The 16,592-nt window shown below is 51.8% G+C and overlaps 1 protein-coding gene across 1 annotated transcript; it reads left to right on the forward strand.

The window, feature by feature from the left end:
- Positions 1 to 1,479: 1,479 nt before the first annotated feature.
- RBBP8NL (RBBP8 N-terminal like) lies at positions 1,480 to 14,812 on the forward strand. The gene is made up of 14 exons (XM_062009384.1): positions 1,480 to 1,546; positions 2,727 to 2,769; positions 3,263 to 3,358; positions 3,660 to 3,772; positions 4,840 to 4,912; positions 6,194 to 6,354; positions 6,840 to 6,922; positions 8,333 to 8,496; positions 9,664 to 10,472; positions 10,697 to 10,698; positions 10,850 to 10,952; positions 13,028 to 13,089; positions 13,406 to 13,532; positions 14,694 to 14,812. The coding sequence occupies exons 1-14, from the start codon at positions 1,480 to 1,482 to the stop codon at positions 14,810 to 14,812; spliced, it is 2,022 nt and encodes a 673-aa protein (XP_061865368.1).
- The last annotated feature ends 1,780 nt before the right edge of the window (positions 14,813 to 16,592 follow it).

Below are 16,592 nucleotides of genomic sequence, written 5' to 3' on the forward strand. Positions count from 1 at the left end.
GGGATCCTGGGAAGTGATTCTTCTTAATATCAGGAATTTGGGTTTTGCCTTTTTTTGGACTAGAGACTGGTATTATTTTCCCTGGCTCATTATTCAGCTGGGGCTCTTGGAGCTGAGCAGCAGAGATCAGTTCCCAGTCCCCATTCACAGCGACTGATCCTGACCTGCATGAGCAGCAACGATCCATGCCGTGCCTTGGGTGGCTTTTACTTGCTGGGAGAGATCACCCAGCCCTGGGAAAGGGTGGGTTATGCTCAGGGAAGAGGGAACAATGGATATTTTTTCAATTGTTTCCCCAGAGGGTGAGATCTCTGCTCTGGTTGTACCAGATTTGCTCAAAAGGCAAACAAAGTGACTCGGAGGTGGTTTGTGTTTCGAGCTGGGCTGCTGACCCAAGGCTGGTGAGGGCAGGCAGCCTGAGCTCACTGCTTGTGCTTGCTGGCACGTGCCTCATTTCTTTTGAAAGTCAGATGCTTTAGGGGAAAGTTTCCTCTTCCAGCTCTGTGTGCCCACATGTTGCATATGCAGGTGATCCAGCACACCTCTGCTCTGCATGCAGATAAAGGCACAGGCAGGCAGCTGGGCTGGGAGCATGCCAGGGGCTGCCAGAAACTTCCTTGTGCCACCATGGTGCTGCAAAACTGAGGTCCCAGCCCAGCCTTTCACCACTGAAACACGGATAGGAGGTTTCTTTCCTGGTCATCTTCTCAGGGTTGAAGGTTGTTGAGTGCTCAGGTGCTTTGTCAAGAGAGGAATTACCAGCTGTGGCTCAGTAACCCGAGTGACTTTTAGGGGAGAAGCTCCTATGTGATGATGCTGAATGCCCCCAGGTGGAAGTCTTCCTTAAAAAACCTCTTTGGTGGTGAGGTAGCACAGGCTGCCCAGGGAGGGTGTGGAGGCTCCTTTTCTAGAGGTTTCCAAACCTGCCTGGACATGATCCTCTACCCCCTGATGGAGGTAAGCCTGCTGTAGCAGGGAGTTGGGCTGGATGAGTTCTAGAGCTCTCTTTTAACTCCTAACTTTATATGATTCTTTCTTCTCCTGGTGCATAGAGGGAATGAGCTCTGCACCGATGGAACAGGCTTTCTCACCTCCAGAGTTTCCACTTTCCATCCCTGCTAATAATTTAAACATTGATGATCACTGGAATTAGGGCAAAATTATTTAGAAACAACCACTTTCTTTTCAGGCCATTTTGTTTACCTCCTGCCTTTCCCAGCTGGCTGAGCCTGAGGTGTCCTGGGCTGCCCTCCACCTCTCCTGGTTTTGGGGATAGTTTTCAACCAGAAAAGGGAAAAGCACGTGATTTCTCTTTCTAGATTTCGGCTTTGCCTCGTTTGTCTTTGCAAAACATCACAAACACAAGATACTTCCCTTTTATTGGACTTTTTGTTTCTGTTTTAGTCTGAAGCCTGAATAATTTGAACCAAAAGGACAGCCTCATGCTGGAAGCAGCCCAGCGTGTGGCACAGCCTGAACATGACCACCGAGAGTTTTGCAGAGTTCCTCAATAAGCTCAAGGAAATCCATGAGAAAGAGGTCCAAGGTGAGGAGATCCATTTCTTTTCAATGCCACTTTGGTCTCTCTGGCTTCAAATAAACGAAAGGGAGGATGAGGGTTCTTTAGGAACTGGGGCATAGCGAGCATCATCTACGGGGATAGATGGGGCTGCAGGGTTAGAGCTGGGACCTCAGGGAAGCATAGCCTCTGGTGACACTTCAGTACCTCACCAGAGGAGAACAAGGTTTGCTGACAAAAATCAGTAACCTTTTGGATAATGAGGAGGAGCAGAAGAGAGAGGGCAGGGTGTTCCTGGAGAGCAAAACATGGAGGTGCTCAGTCCCTGCAGGAATCCCACTTGCCCTAAGCATTAATCATAGGGGATTTGGCTCCTTTCCTGCTCCACGGCCTGTGATAAAGGTGAATTGAGAGATTTGTAGCACAAGACATGCTGGGCATCTTCTCCAAGCAAAAGGCATCAAAGATGCAGCAGTCTGTAAGACAGAAGCAGCAGGAGTATGACACTCCTAAAGAAAACCATAGAGGCAGGATGGAGAGTCTGTTCCTGTGGGGAATAAACCATTCCTCAGGTCATACATCATTAAAATAAGACCCATTAGGTTAAGCAACCAAATGCCAAGTCCAATTGTTTTCATATTAGAATAATTCCCAGTATCAATATTACAAACACAAGAGCAATTTTGGAGGATTCTGGCTTATGAATTCATTCTCCTCTTGTGTAATTTCAAGCCATGTGAGAGTCAGAGGAAGCTGTTAAGCAATTTAAACCACATGTTTACATCTACTTTGCATAAAATGGATTTGACAAGATGTAACATCTGCAGATCCATCAGCAAATGCTGTTCTTGTTCAGCTCTAACTGTCCTCCAAGATGCTTTGCAGCCCTCAGAGTTATAAAGTACTGCCCACCTGGGAAATGAGTGGAAAGAAAACAGAAACAGACTTTTGGGGGATGGGAGGGAAATGCAAACTCGTGAAATGGTGGAAATACAAAGTGTGCTCACACTTTGTACAACTTTTCCAGCTCCATTAAGCTGAGATGTCGTTTAACCAGGCAATGTGGTGTTCTTGCTCAAAAGAGCGGTTTGTAAATTGCTGAGGTTCCCACAAAAGCCAGGCAGAAGTTTCATCACTGCATTTTGCCTCTGAGTGCTGGGGAATTGGCAAGAAATACCCACCTCTCCATCTCTGTTAATTATTGCAGGTCTGCAAAGCAAACTGACAGAGCTGACGACAGAGAAGTGCCGGTGAGCAATGCTGTGGCTGCTCTGCCCACGCCACGGCGGGACAGGGGGCGGAGGGGAGGAGACACTGCTTCATCTTCAGACAATCCTCTGAGGCTGCCTGACTTAGAAAGCACAGTTTGCTTTCGTGGCTCTTCCAAATTCAAACCTTTTGGTGATTTTTGTCATGCAAGTTCCCCCAGCACAGGATCACTTTGTTTTCCTACTGACAAGTGATGCTTATATTAACGAGCACTTGCTCTCTTGAGAGGCAATAAACTGGGATGAAGAAAGCAGCCAGCTCCAAGGGTGGATGTCACAGGGTAGTGGCTGGGCTCTGATACAGTTGTCTTCCCCTCCTGCCAAACAAGGAAAACCAATTCAGCCATAGTGGTGTGAGCAGCAAAGCGGGCTCAGGGCAGAAACCTTTCCCCTTGTCAGGATGCTGTGGGTTAAGCCACAGATTTAGGAGAGAAATCTAATAACTCTCCTTTCTTCCTTCTGCTTCTTCAATTAGTGATGCTCACAGAATTGAAGAGTTGTTTGCTAAAAATCACCAATTAAGGGAACAACAGAAGATCCTTAAAGAAAATGTAAAGGTGCTAGAAAACAGGTAAGGTTTCTTTTTTCCACAGGGTCCTGTTTAGTAGCAGCAAGTGCACCCTCCTAAGGGAGAGAGTCTGGGGTTTGCTGTCCTCCCAGAAGCAGAATGTAGACATGAACCTCATATTCAGCTGCTGGGAGAGCTGGAGGACTGAGGGTGGTGGGACTGGATCTAGGGGGTGATAACCTCTCTCAGCAATTCAGGGTGATGGGGTGGGTGTTCACCTTTCTCTATGGGGAGGGCAGGAGCTTATTTCTCTCATGGGAGGAACTGTGTGGTTACACCCTGCCGGCTGTGGGTTCTCCTCCAGGCTACGAGCGGGTCTCTGCGACAGATGCATGGTCACTCAGGAGCTGGCAAAAAAGAAGCAGAATGAGTATGAGAACTCTCATTTCCAGAGTCTGCAGCACATCTTCATCCTCAGTACGTACCACTGGCTACTGTGAGCTCAGCTTTGGCTGGCTGGGTCTTTGCTCAGTTGATACCTCTGCCACAATATTTACACATGAGCCCTCCCAGTGCCTGGGTACCCAGGAGGGGTTTGGGGATGGGGAGTGGGGAGGAAACCAATGTGAGTGGGATCATTGGAAAATCAGATCTGACCAGACTGTGGATGGCAGCCTACATCCTCCTCAAAGCAGAGGTACCCACTCATACCAAACACAGAGCTGGGAGGCTGCAGCCCTTTGCACTTCCATAAAAGTGAGAGATGCTCCCATCAAGAGCAGCCTGAGCTAGCCAGGCCATGTCAGCTGCTTGGTAAAAAGATGCATTTGGCACTGCAGAAGCAACACTCTGGCAAAGACAGGAAAGTCACAGCAGCAGCTCAGCATGGGTAAATTAGAAATCAAGCAACACATGGGATGAATCTTCTCATGAGCCTTTGGCAGAGCTCCCAGCACCACTCAGGCTTGGGGTGTTTTTCCCTGGGAATCTGGATGGCCCAGGGAGGGTCCTGGAGGTAAAGGAGATAAGGGGTTAGGAGGGATGGAGAGGTGCCAGTAGCTCTTGTTTTATCTCCCCTGCTAAGCCACTGATCCTCAAGCACTGCTCTCACTCAGGAGCAAACTGAGGCAGCAGCACACCATGCCCAGAGACTGCCTGCTCTCCCTCACTGCAGTGGCTGGCTGCTGGGTGCTCACAGCTCCCTCTGACCTTCATCTGATCCCCATGAGGCCCTCAGCCCTCCCCCTAGCACAGCATCCCTCCATCAGAGGCAGCCATGGTGCTCACAGGCAGGATGTGTCCATCCCACCATGCCACAGCCACTACCCTGGCTGGGTCACAGCTCCCCAGTTGTGACCAAACCCAAGTTGGAAAGTTGCTCCCTTTGTCCCTTGGCCCCTGGAGAGTTTTCATAGAAAGCAGGAAATCCAGCATCCCTCTGAAAGCTGGTGTTGCTTCCTCCTCCTCCCCTGAGCACTCCAAAGAGGTGCATCAGCTCTGTCCTCTCAGCTCCTGAACCTGCAGCACAACTTGTTTCCCTGCAGCTAATGAGACAAACCGCCTGAGGGAAGAGAACAAAAGTCTCAAGGAAGAACTGAAGAGGCTTCGGAGCCTGGAGTAAGTGCTTTCCTGGATTTCACTCATTATGGGATGTACTAGGAAGGACAGAGGTCTCCCTGCAGCTGAACAGAGCTATGTCCAGACCACAGTGTCCTCAGGGGTATTTTAGTATCTGATTCCTGTAGATGTTAGACACCAAAACACCCATCATGGTCTCTAAGTCCTTGTTGGCTTTTGCTCACTCTGCTGTTCACCTGCACCCAAGCATTCAGCTTTTGAGGAGCAAGGATATTCACACATCGTGAGGGACTGCTCATGGGAAACAAAGCCCTGTGTTGCTCACCTTGGCCATGGACCTCAGCCCGGGCTTCCATGGCTTTTCCATGGTATCAGCTTCCCTCCTGCAGCAGCCAGGGAGGGTCTGCAGGAAGCAGGTTGTGTTTTGGGAGGAGAGTGACACACAAGGGACTGAGATGGGCTTAAGGGGGAGAAGTGAATCTGCACCAACAAGTTCACATCCCAGCAGAGCTTAGTGCTGAAAGCCAAGTAACCTGCCAGGCTGGCCAATATATACAGATCAGCTCATTCCTCAAGGGTTTAAAGTCCAAAGGAGTTAACACTGAGGGATTCGTTTAGAAATGTGTTTTCTTTGGAGCATAGAGCATCCACTTAAAGAGAAACTCTCCTTTACTCCCCAATGCTTCTCAGGGCCTGAGGAGTTTCAGAGCTATAGATCAGGCTGGGTTTGATGAGCACTGAGTGCTCCTCCTCTGCTCTGTTCTTCCCTGGGCTGATGGATAGGAAGATTTCCATCCAAACACCTGTGTCTCAACATCAGGGGCCAGCCAGGACTTTGTTCATAACATAACTGTGGATCTCCAAGACTCAGTGACTCCCTCTAGTTGCCAAGAGCATCAGCCCCACAAGCTTGATAACACGAAAGGGGACAACCACGCCATTCCCATGCTGAATTCATCCCTACCTCAGGCTGAAAGCCCATCTGAGGATGTCCAGGTTCCCACAGAGCTTTTAGAAAAGCCACAGCTGGGTTTTGGCTTATCCAACGTCATGGCTTCCTGCAACCTCACCCATGCTAAGTGGGGAAACCAGACCTTGAGCTGTCATGCTGGCTCTGCCCCAAGCTCCAGACTGCAGCTGAGCTAGAGATAAGCTGCAATGGAAGGTGAGTCTGAGGATCTGGTATATCCATGTACATATATCTATATAAATATGGATATTTCTATACTGGGCTCTGTAACTCAGAGCTACCCAGTACAGTGGCTTTCAAACCTCTTTCTTGCTTCTTCTCTTTCACTCGTGTCCTTCTCCTTTCAACAGAACAAAGCCCTCAGGAGTTATCTCCAGAGAAAGCAGCTGCAGCCCCAGCTCTCCACTGGCTTTGCTGTCCCCAGTGAGTAGGAACACTGGCAGTGAGCAAGTGGCTCACAGAGGAGCAGAAGAAGCCCACCACGACGTGCCAGGAGTCCAGCTGGGAGAAGGTGGGTGCTGCTGGCTCCCACCACCCTCAGGAGACCTGGGGATGGGAAAAGTGACAGCTGTTGTGCAAAGCTGCTCTGGGAAAGGGTCTGGAGAGACAAGACCAAGTTGTTGGCAGCTTAGGTGGATATTGCCATGACCAGAATAGCTGCTGGGGGAGAAAACTGCATGTCAGGGCAGAAACATGCTGCTCTGTGTTAGAGCAAAAGGGTGCTCAGATACCGTCACTGTAACATGAGTGCTGTGAAGGTGGCACCTGCATTTCCTGCAGAGCCCATTTTGTTGCCTTGCTGCCACCCACATGTGCAATGGAGAGTTCGTTCATTCAGGTGGTGACCTGTGAAATCCTCAATAGGAGATGGCTGGTGTGAGCCAGCAGCATCCTTGGGAGGCTGTGAGCCTCCAGCACATGGCAGAGCAGGGCAGCCCAAAACAACTCTGCAGGACCATCATAGGGGCTGACTGTGTCTTTTTTTGTTGCTTATAGAAAAGCCTGCAGGACAGAGAAGCTCTCCAAGCAGTAGGACTTCCCCAAGCACTGTCCTCCAAGAAGTCAGCCTCGCAGAAATTGTGAGTTGCCAGAGGTAGCCTGATGTCCTCAGGCTTTCTCCCATCCACTGTGGTCAACTGGATTGAGGGAGGTAGATTGGGGCAGGGAAAGAGGAGGAAGCACTTAGGGGGTGAAACAATTAGCCAGACTTTGGCAGTTTGCTGTTGCCATAGTGAAGGAGAGCACCCACCAAATGCCAGATGCATCCTTTCTGCAGAAATTGCCACTCACTGCAAGCAAAGCATTTACAGTTTGGCATAGGTTCCTATCCCACTGTGAGCACACACCTCCCTGTTTGCTGCTGTGTTTATCCTCCATGACTACATGTAGTGTCCTTCTGCCCATCACACTGGTTCCTCTCTCAGATGCCTTGCTGGGGAAAGCTCTGAGGAGTGAAGGACCCAGGGAAATTGTGGAGCCACGTTTCAGTGTAGCTTATCCTGAGTTATAGTCAGCTCTCCATCACCTGGATGAGCAAGAAGCTGGGGCATTGTGGGTGTTGAAGAAGCCTGGAGAGCATGTAAACTGTGGGAGTTGTGGTGTATTTGTTCCCAGTACCCACAGCAGCCCTGCCCAAGAGCATCACAGGTGTCTCTTCAACTGCAGCATAATGAACATTGGTATTTTCAAAGGACCTGGCATTCAGTGGTTGCCATTTTGTGCATTGATGCAAGGCTGCCATGCCTTTAAAACACAGATAGTACGTGTCAGCTGAGGGATGTTGAGTGATATGATGATACTGGGCACTGGGAGATGAGACTGCAAGACCTGGAGCCCATTTCCTGGTCATGGGAACTCAAGCTCACATACACACCCACACAGATGCTGCTGTTTTGGCACGGGCTTTGCTTATCTGACCTCCATAGACAACTTGAAAGAGCAGGCAAAAAGCGGTTTTGGTAAGGCTGCGGGCAGGCTGTGAAGATAATTAATAGGGCTCACAGGAAGGGTTGGTGACATCTCCAGGTGGGCAGGGGCAAATCAAGTTAGAACATGTGTTGAGGCTTTCATGGCAGCCAGTGGAGATGAGGATGTTCTGGCCTCACTGGAAATACACCCAGCAAATCAGTGCATGCCAGGAGCTGGCATGAGTAAAGTCTGGTGGCCTGACTGAGAGTCAGGGTCTTTGCAGGGTCTTATCTTGGTTAAACCACTGACTCACTGGTTGATTTGAGAGGAGACACAAGATCTCCTGGGATCCAAGTTAGAACTGTAGATCCTGCTAGAAAACATGAAAGAGAAATTTCCTGGATAAAAAAACAAAATGATAAAAATAGAGTTGAGCCATTGACTGGAATTGTATCAGCCAGAGCACTTAGGAGCTGTCTCTCTTGCTGTGTGGAGACGCCCAACATTCCCCCCAGCCCCACGCTGCCCAGTGCATACAACCCAATGGCTCACCTGGACTTTCTCTGCCCGTTCTGCTGTAGGCATCCCAGAGGATCTCCAACCAGCTGCATGGAACCATTGCCCTGGTGAGACCTGGCTCCAGACCCTGCCCCCTGGAAAGAAGCCCTTCAAGGACAGCAGTGTCCCCACCAGCGAGGAAGACTCCTGTCCCGCCGGAGCGTGAGCCCAGCCCCAGCCTTGAGGCGTGAGTTACCTGCTGCTGGGGTGGGCTGTGTCCATAGCCCACATCCTGAGATGGATGGCATTTGCTGTATGTGCCCATGTCTCCTCTAGACCCACCCACAGCCCTGGGGAAGGGGGATCTCCTGGTTTACACCAGGGAACTGGAATCCAGCCCAACGAGATCAGCCTCTCCTCGCTCAGCTTCCTCAGACCCATAGAGCTAGCTGAGTACCCACACCTCCAGCCCAGAGGAGGACTTGCCTCACAGCAGGCAACAGCCCCTGCTCTTCCTTATCTTTCCTAAAGGGCTTTTCTGCAGGGCTCAACACTTCCTTGGGCTTATCCTCCCCAGTGATTTCAGAAGCACAGAGGGCTGAGCAAAGCCAGTGAGTTCACCTGTAGAGACAGCGAGTTTCCCTGAGTGGAAGTAAATCTGCCAGGCATTCCCAGGAAAAGCTCACACACATGGAAGCTGCCAAACAACCAGCAACAGCAGGGACTCAGTTTGCAGGGCAGCTTCATGCACCACAGCAACTCTCAGTATGGCTGTAAAAACCTCCCATTGAGTGAGATTAGGGGAGGGTGGGATGTTCCTCTGTCCTGGAGGTGTTTGGGCCCATCAAGACATAAAGAAAGCCCAATGGAGGGTAGTTAGGATGCCTCTGCCTGTAAGGCATGGTTTGACAAGTGACTGCTCAGCAGCAGTACTGATGTGAGTGGTCACTGCATCTCCCTACTCACTCAGCCCCCTGCCTGGAGCTGCCATGGCCTGGGGAGAAGACAGTCCTGTGGGATGGTGATGGCTTCCTGCAGGGTGCACGGAGCAGGGACACCCTGCTGACTGCCTGCCCCTGTGACCCCCAGGACCCTCCTCCCCAACACAGCACCCAAAGGTGAGAGCAATGCCCAGGCCAAGAGCTGCAAGAGGCAACAGGGCACAGGAAGAGCAGGAGACCATGCACATAGAACCATAGAATCGTTTTGGTTGGAAAAGACCTTTAAGATCATAAAGTCCAACCACTCACCTCACACTGCCAAGGCCACCACTAACCCATGTCCCTCAGCACTTCATCTATGTGTCTCTTAAATATCTCCAGGGATGGTGACTCCACATCACTTGCAGGAGCTGGGAAGTCACAAATTAGAGACAATTCTCTAATTACCACGATTCTCTTTTTCCCTCTTTCAGTTATTTAACAGCAAGCAAACCAGACTCTCCCAAGCTCTCTCCATCCTATGAAAACCTGAAAGTGACATCCAGGAGAGAGCAGCTCTGCCTCCTCCACAAGCACCTTTCCCTGCACCAGCTGGGGCTGGGGGGTAACTGTGCCTCAGCGGAGGGGGACGGCGGCAGCTTCTCCAGCCACGTGCTCCGTGCCAAGGACGGCGCCGGGCGGCTGCGCTCGCGCGAGGGCTGGGAGGATCGAGCGGCCTTGCTGAAGCTCCCTGCCATGGTGTATGTGAGGGATCAGCACCTGGAGGAGAAGCTGCACCTCCTCAAGCACAGGGAGCGGCTGCAGCACTTCCTGATGCAGCAGTGCCAGGCAGGCCAGCAGGCAGATGAAGACTCAAAGCCCGTGCCCGAGGAGCGGCCCCTCTCCCCGTGGCCGAGCATCCTGCTGGGATGCAAGAAGGAAAAGTCCTTCCTGGAGGATGCTGCAGGTGTGAAGGAAGAGAAGGAGCTTTGGCTGAGCAGGGACAGCTCTGAGGTCCGAGAAAAGGCCAAGGCAGCAAGGGATGACGGTGCAGATGTGCCGCTGGATCTGTCGGAGTCTGGTCGGGGCAGGGAAAGAAGCTGGCACAAGCCCTGGGAGCCACGGGGCACCAGCAGCCCACGGCCAAGCCCTGGTGACAGCCCCGCTGTGCCCGTGGCCCGAGGGCACTGTGGGAGGCATGGGGCAGAGCAGGACGACTTGCACTCCCCCTGCAACTGGCCCAGTGCCACCCAGGCACTGCCTGGTGCTGTTGGGGAGAAGGAAGAGGATGCAGCTGTGGTGAGTACAGCTCATGTTGGCATCAATCGTGGCCCTTTGCGCTCCCCAGGGTGTCCAGCACTGGTATCACCACCACCACTGTCCCATGGGAGGGTAGCTTTGCTATGTGTGAAGTCAATGGGATGTATTTGCACAGCACTGGCTCTCCTTCCCCACCTCCCCTCCCCATCCAGGCCCAAGGGATGGAAACACAGTGCCTGTGCCCCATCCCACAGGCTGGTGCAGGAGCGGTGCTGAGCTCCCCTGCAATGAATCACCAGTGCACAGAGCCACCTCTGCAGTGCTCATACCCACGGGGGTCATGGTCATCACATAGGGGTTGGGGATGGCCCTTTCCTCCTGCCTGCCCAAGGCAGCATTTGTGCTTTCTGTACCCTACAGCTCTCCCGGGCACATCCAACAAACAACTCCACATCAAGTGACCCAGAGGCCTCTCCAGAGACCCAGGAGAGGTTGGCTGCCAGCACACAGATGGGAAAAGCAGGTAAAAAGCCCCAGGCAAAAGTGACACCTGAGGAGGAGAGAGCAAAAGGTGTGCTTTGGTGAAGGCATTTCACAGGCAGGAGCTCTGTGCTGGGCTCTGTGCCCACCTGCAGACCCCACCAGTTGAAGCAGGAGCTAACCAGCATGGGACTAAGGACCCAAGCACTCCTGGCTCCCAGCCCCTTCAGACTATCAGGGGAACTTTGTGTTTCACATTTCCATCCTTAAGGGGTCAATTTTCAACCCTAGGGATGGCAGACAAAATTCAACACGGGGGATGCCCAAAATTCAGTGTCTATAGGGAGAATGTAAGCCTTGCTGTTGAGGAGAAGAAACCAGTATCTCTGCCCAGCATGCATCAGAAACTAGCCACTGTGCCCTTCCACACCCGGCAATCAGCTGCTGGGTGGCAAGGAGAGGTCTCCAGGATCTAAAGAGGTCAGCTTAGCGCCAGCCCATTGGCAAAACCAGATCCATGGTGAGCTGTGACAAGACAATGTTGCTGCTCATGTTGCTGCTCGTGACAGGACGTAGGGTAATGGACATGAGCTGGAACACAAACAGGTCCACTTAAACACAAGGCAAAAGTTGTTTGGTGCTGAGATGAGGGAGCCCTGGCCCAGGCTGCCCAGAAATGGTGTGAAGGCTCCTTCTCAGGAGCTTTCCAAACCCACCTGGACACGTTCCTGTGCCCCTTGAGCGAGGGGAACCTGCTTTAGCAGGGTCTGGGGCTGGAGGAGCTCTGCAGGGCCCTTCCCACCCCACCACTCTGGGATTCTATGATGCTCTCCTCCCTTTCCCTGCTCCATCCACTGTAAGATCCCTTTCCATTCCTAAAACCAGCCATACCCTAAGTCTTGGGACACGTGGTGCTTTCTCCCTGCCTGGGCACTGAGACACAGGCAGCAGGCTTGCTGGCAGGTGAGAGGCAGCAGCCATGGGGAGCAGAGCAGGAAGCACGTCTGCTGGGAGCTGCTGGGTACCAGCCTTACTGGCTCAGCCAGAAAGTTGAGCTCTCCTGGATTAGTTGGTCTGGGCGTGTCAGAGCGGTTTGGGAACACTCTCCAGAGCAGGGCTTTGCAAAGAAAAAGGGGGGAGTCCTGTGTGATTTACATACTGAGGAGATATCATCACAGCTGAGGAATTTTAGCTGATTACATTCTGGGTGTGGGAATACAGGACTTTCTTTAGTTCTGTCCTTAAGGTTGATACTGAAGCCCAGGGAACAATAGACAAATAGTTCTGCACTTTCTGGTGAACTTTAACCCCTGGAAGGATAAAGGGAGGATGGGATCAGCCTACAGAGGCTCCAGGAGTGCTTGAAAGCAGCCTCAGCTGCTTTCCCACCTGGGCAGGGGCAGCACGGGACAATGCCCTGTTGCCAGTCCCACCCCAGCTAGACCTGGATGTCAGGAGTAAGAAGTATGGAGATCCTGGATCATCTCTGCCCCTGGGAAGAACACACAACTCTGTCCCCAGCCCTCTCTGCCCCTCCATGGGCAGCATGGGTGAGTGGCTGTGGGTGAGAGAGGGGCAGCTTTGCTCTGTACAGAGGTCAGGTGCCTGCAGGTAGATGTCTGGGGTTGTGTTGCCTTGGGGCCTGTGTGCAGCAAAATCTGGTTTCTGGGCAAGGAAGCAGCTCCCTCACCTCTCCTTCCTCTGCTCCTCATCACATCCTTCTCTGTTGAGAGCCACCATCAGCATGAGCAGCAAACTTGAGGGTTGTCCATTTTGGCCTCTTTATCCAGATATTCTTCTCCCCACCTTGAGGAAGGTGTAGTCCAGGGTTTTTAACACCCCTCAACTTCCTAACTTGCACATAGGTGCAGACTTTTGGGGCAGCTCTTGCAACCTTAGGGTAGCAAAGCCCTATGGATAAGCTTTATGGGGAGCTGGTTCCCCAACAGAGTCCTACTGGATCTCCCATAAACATCCATTCCAAGTAGCTCACAGTGCCTCTGCTTTGCAACACAGTTTATTGCTGAATCTCTTTTCTGCCTCAGTGGCTCTGTGTCTGGTTGTGAGCTTATTGGACATCCCACCAGCCAAAACCCCCTTCCTTTTGTGTGTCCCTAGGTGATGATGATGCTGAGTCTGGGAAGCACGAATCTGATGAGCCAGACACGACGGACAGTGAGGTTGGTTTGCTCTATTCAGCCCATTTGCTTAAGCTGTCGGGTCCTAGAAGTGTAAGACATCTTGTCCCTGCCTGAGCTCCCTCCAGAAGTGATGGCTCTTCCTACACAAGGTGCCAAGCCCCACTCCCATACTGTTACTCAACTTGATGCTGAGGGATACAGACATCACAGTTTCCAGCTAGTCAAGAGGGTTTATGAACAACATTTGTTACCATTCCATAACCACAGTCACAAAGGTCTTTGGCAATGTCCCTGGCCCATCAGCTCCCTGGCAAAGCCAGGGTACTTTGTAGGCTGACTTCTCTCTTTGGTGTAGGTGGCTGCCTCATATGAAGATGAAGCCCCACAAGAAGCCCAGGATGATGGGAAATATTTTTGCACCAAGGACAAGGCTCAAGTGTTGCAGAAGAAGAGAAAAAGAGGACAGGATCCTTGGGCAAAAGGTAGGGAGGAGGAGTTCCTTGTGGCATCAGCTCAGGGCTACAACTTCTGCTGCTTCCTGAGGGGCTCCTTTGAGAAATGCTGGGAGGCAGTGGCTGCTTTCCCTGCAGCAGAGATGAGGAGAGTGCTCCACTGAATGCCTTCTGGCAAGGGTTGTGTCTCCAGGCAGAGCAGCCCTTGCTAATGGTTAGCCAGGGCAGCCTTGGCAGGGTGGCCAGGACAGCACTCCCCAGCACCTAAGCTAACAGGGCTAGGTCCCTTCTGTTTGCTCAGGCGGTCAGGGAGGTGACAACTGGAGAAGGCCACATTCCCAGGGGTGAGTTATTAACACTCTGAGAAAGGTTTCTGCCAACTCTGTTGATCTTCCAGTGGGGCTGCAGAGGTTTCCCTGCTGACACAGGAATGTGTTGCACCCCATGTTTCCTACAGGTGAATAAGCAGAAAGCTGCTCCTGATAAGGGCAAGGATAAGCCAGTGCTGCCTGTCAGGCTGTAAAAAGTGCTGCCAGAAATACCCTCTTTGTGCTGCTGGTAAAGACAGGGAAGTGTTGACCCAGTTATAGATGTAGAGAGCATGAAGGGAACTTGTTGAAGAGCCCAACGCTGCCCTCGCTCTCTGCCTGGCCTTCAGAGGTACCTGCTCACTCCAGGGACATGAGCACAGCTGGGTGAGAAGAGTATTTGCTTTACAAAACCAGCTGCTTGAAGCAATGGGGAGAAAGCTGCCCTGCATTGCACAGGCCAGACAACATCTGACCCTCCAGGACTGCTTGGGGATGTCCCAAGGGAGGACTGGATGCAGTTGTGGCAACAATGGGGTGCTGAAGAGGCAGAACCCCTCTCTCAGCATGTGACGTGTTCCTGGTACCACACTGGGAGTGAAATGCAAGCATCCTGCTGCTCTGGGTACCCTCTCAGGTACACTCCTGCCCCAGGTCAGCTTTCTGCCTATTTCTGCTTCTCATGTAGTTTCAGTCTCCAGGGTCACAACAGCCTCCCCAGTTACCCAGGCATTTCACATGTGAGAGGGATCTCTTCATTTTTCCTTTGTTGGGCTTTGCTTGCTTCTGTGCCGCTCCTATTTTGGGGTGAGACACGCTGACCTCATACATGTAAACCCATTGCTCCCTGGATAACTCCTGAGTTCATGTTGATGTTTTACAGGAGCTAAGAAGTCAATGAGAGGAAGAAAGAAAATCAAAGTGGAGCAGTGCTCAGCAGGAATCACAAAGGAACAAGAGAACTGCTCTGCTTCCCTTAACAACACCTCTGAGGAGAGCTAACAGCAGGGCAGGATGAGAAGTGACACAGATGCTGCCGACCAAAGGAGAGGGCTCGGAGACCTCAGCAGCCCACCTGGGATGAGTAACTGGGAGAGCTGGGAGAGCAACTCCTGCCCAGCTGGGCCAGGCAGTGGGGAATTCAGAAGGACTCATCAATGAGTAGGATACCCTGAAAACCCTCTCTCAGTGCCCTGGGAGAGGCAAAGAAGAGCAGTGTGGGTGATACCTGGGGCAGACAGATCACTGCTGATGGAGCATCACATTCAGTGACCCCCAGCTCTGCACCAGAGCAGCCCCTCAGACTGGTGACAGAAAGAGGTGTGAGTCATCCTTTGGCAGCACTCACTCTGGGTCAGGACCACGTTCTTCCCAAGGAGAACACGCTACCCAGAGCCTGCTCTCCATGAACAACGTCCCAGTGGCCGAAGGGTGCTGACCAAGCTGAGCACCACAGGGCCCTGTGCACAAACCTGCATTGATTAAATCCCTACCTGGGTTTCATTCATGTGTAAACCTTGTTTGACCTGTAGGAAGGCCAAGGGTTTCTTTTCTAGTTAATAGAGAAGCAAATATGTGGGTGGGCAGGTGGGACATGTCTCTGTAGGAGGAGAAAGGAATGGGAAGGGAGAGCTTGTGTGCTCCCTCTGCCCAAGGTGTCCTGCAACAGGCAGGTGTGTGAGACCCCCAGCAGTTCACAGTGACCTTGGCAGGACTGCTGGGAGCATGTTTTCACATGGATAAACTGTTCCTAAATGATTTTTTCTGCTGTGTTAAGCATGAGCAAGTTTTCCTTCAGCATTAAGTGGCAGGGCTGTCCAGCCATGGGTGGCATGAGAAGGGCTGCAGTGAGCATCTCTGCAGCCACAGGGATGCTGGGCTGTTTCTAGCACATGTGTGGAGAACAGGACTGAAAGGGAGCAAGACCACAGAAGTGCCAGAGGCAGTACCTGTCCTGTCCCATGCACCACTGTTTCCTTTACCAGCAGTTATTTCTATTGAAACAGGGTTTTGTTCCCCTGTTCAGAGGAAGGGAGGGCAAAGCACAGCAAGTCAGGTGCTCAGTCAGACATACAGGCTGGCAAGAGCATCACACACCCCCCACAGCACTGTCCCACCTTCCCAGAGCAAACAATCATGGAAAAAACCCAAAACAAGCAAAAAAACCAATAGAAAACAACAACACAACCCCAGCCAGGTTTCTTCCAAGAGAGATGGGCCCAGGTCTGGCAGCAGGGAAGGAGCAGGGAAGGTGGGGTGGTCCTGCAGGAACATTTGCTGCTAGAATATTACAAAGCAGCTAAACTTCCCAAGCTTCAGAATGGTTTGGATGACTTTCATCATGGGGAGGGAATGGGCAGGGGAGGGTGTGGGGTCTCAGGGCTGATTTATTCCAGCCCAAAGCATTCATCAGATCACACTGGAAAGTGGATGAGGTCCACAACTGACACCTTCACCTTTCAGTCCCCTGCTTGACTGAATTGCAGGGGGCAGAAATACCCAGAGCAGCATTGAACAAGTTCAGTGAACTGGATAAATCTGTCTTCTAAAAATACTCCATCCAGAAAAAGCAGAAATGAAAAAGCAGTTGAAATGTAACCCCGGGAAGAGGCCCCTCTGGCTGCAGGGTGGCAGCCTGGGAGCAGGAGAACTGAAGGAGGGAGGGAACTCTGATGTGACTATAAAATAATCCCCTCCCTATGACAATCCCTTGATAAGAAAAATGTCCCAAAGTCCTGCCAAAAATCACCAACTCCTTGATTTCCTTTTTTTTCCCACTGAG

The sequence above is a fragment of the Colius striatus genome, chromosome 16 (assembly GCF_028858725.1).
Source record: "Colius striatus isolate bColStr4 chromosome 16, bColStr4.1.hap1, whole genome shotgun sequence".
Lineage (NCBI taxonomy): Eukaryota > Metazoa > Chordata > Aves > Coliiformes > Coliidae > Colius > Colius striatus.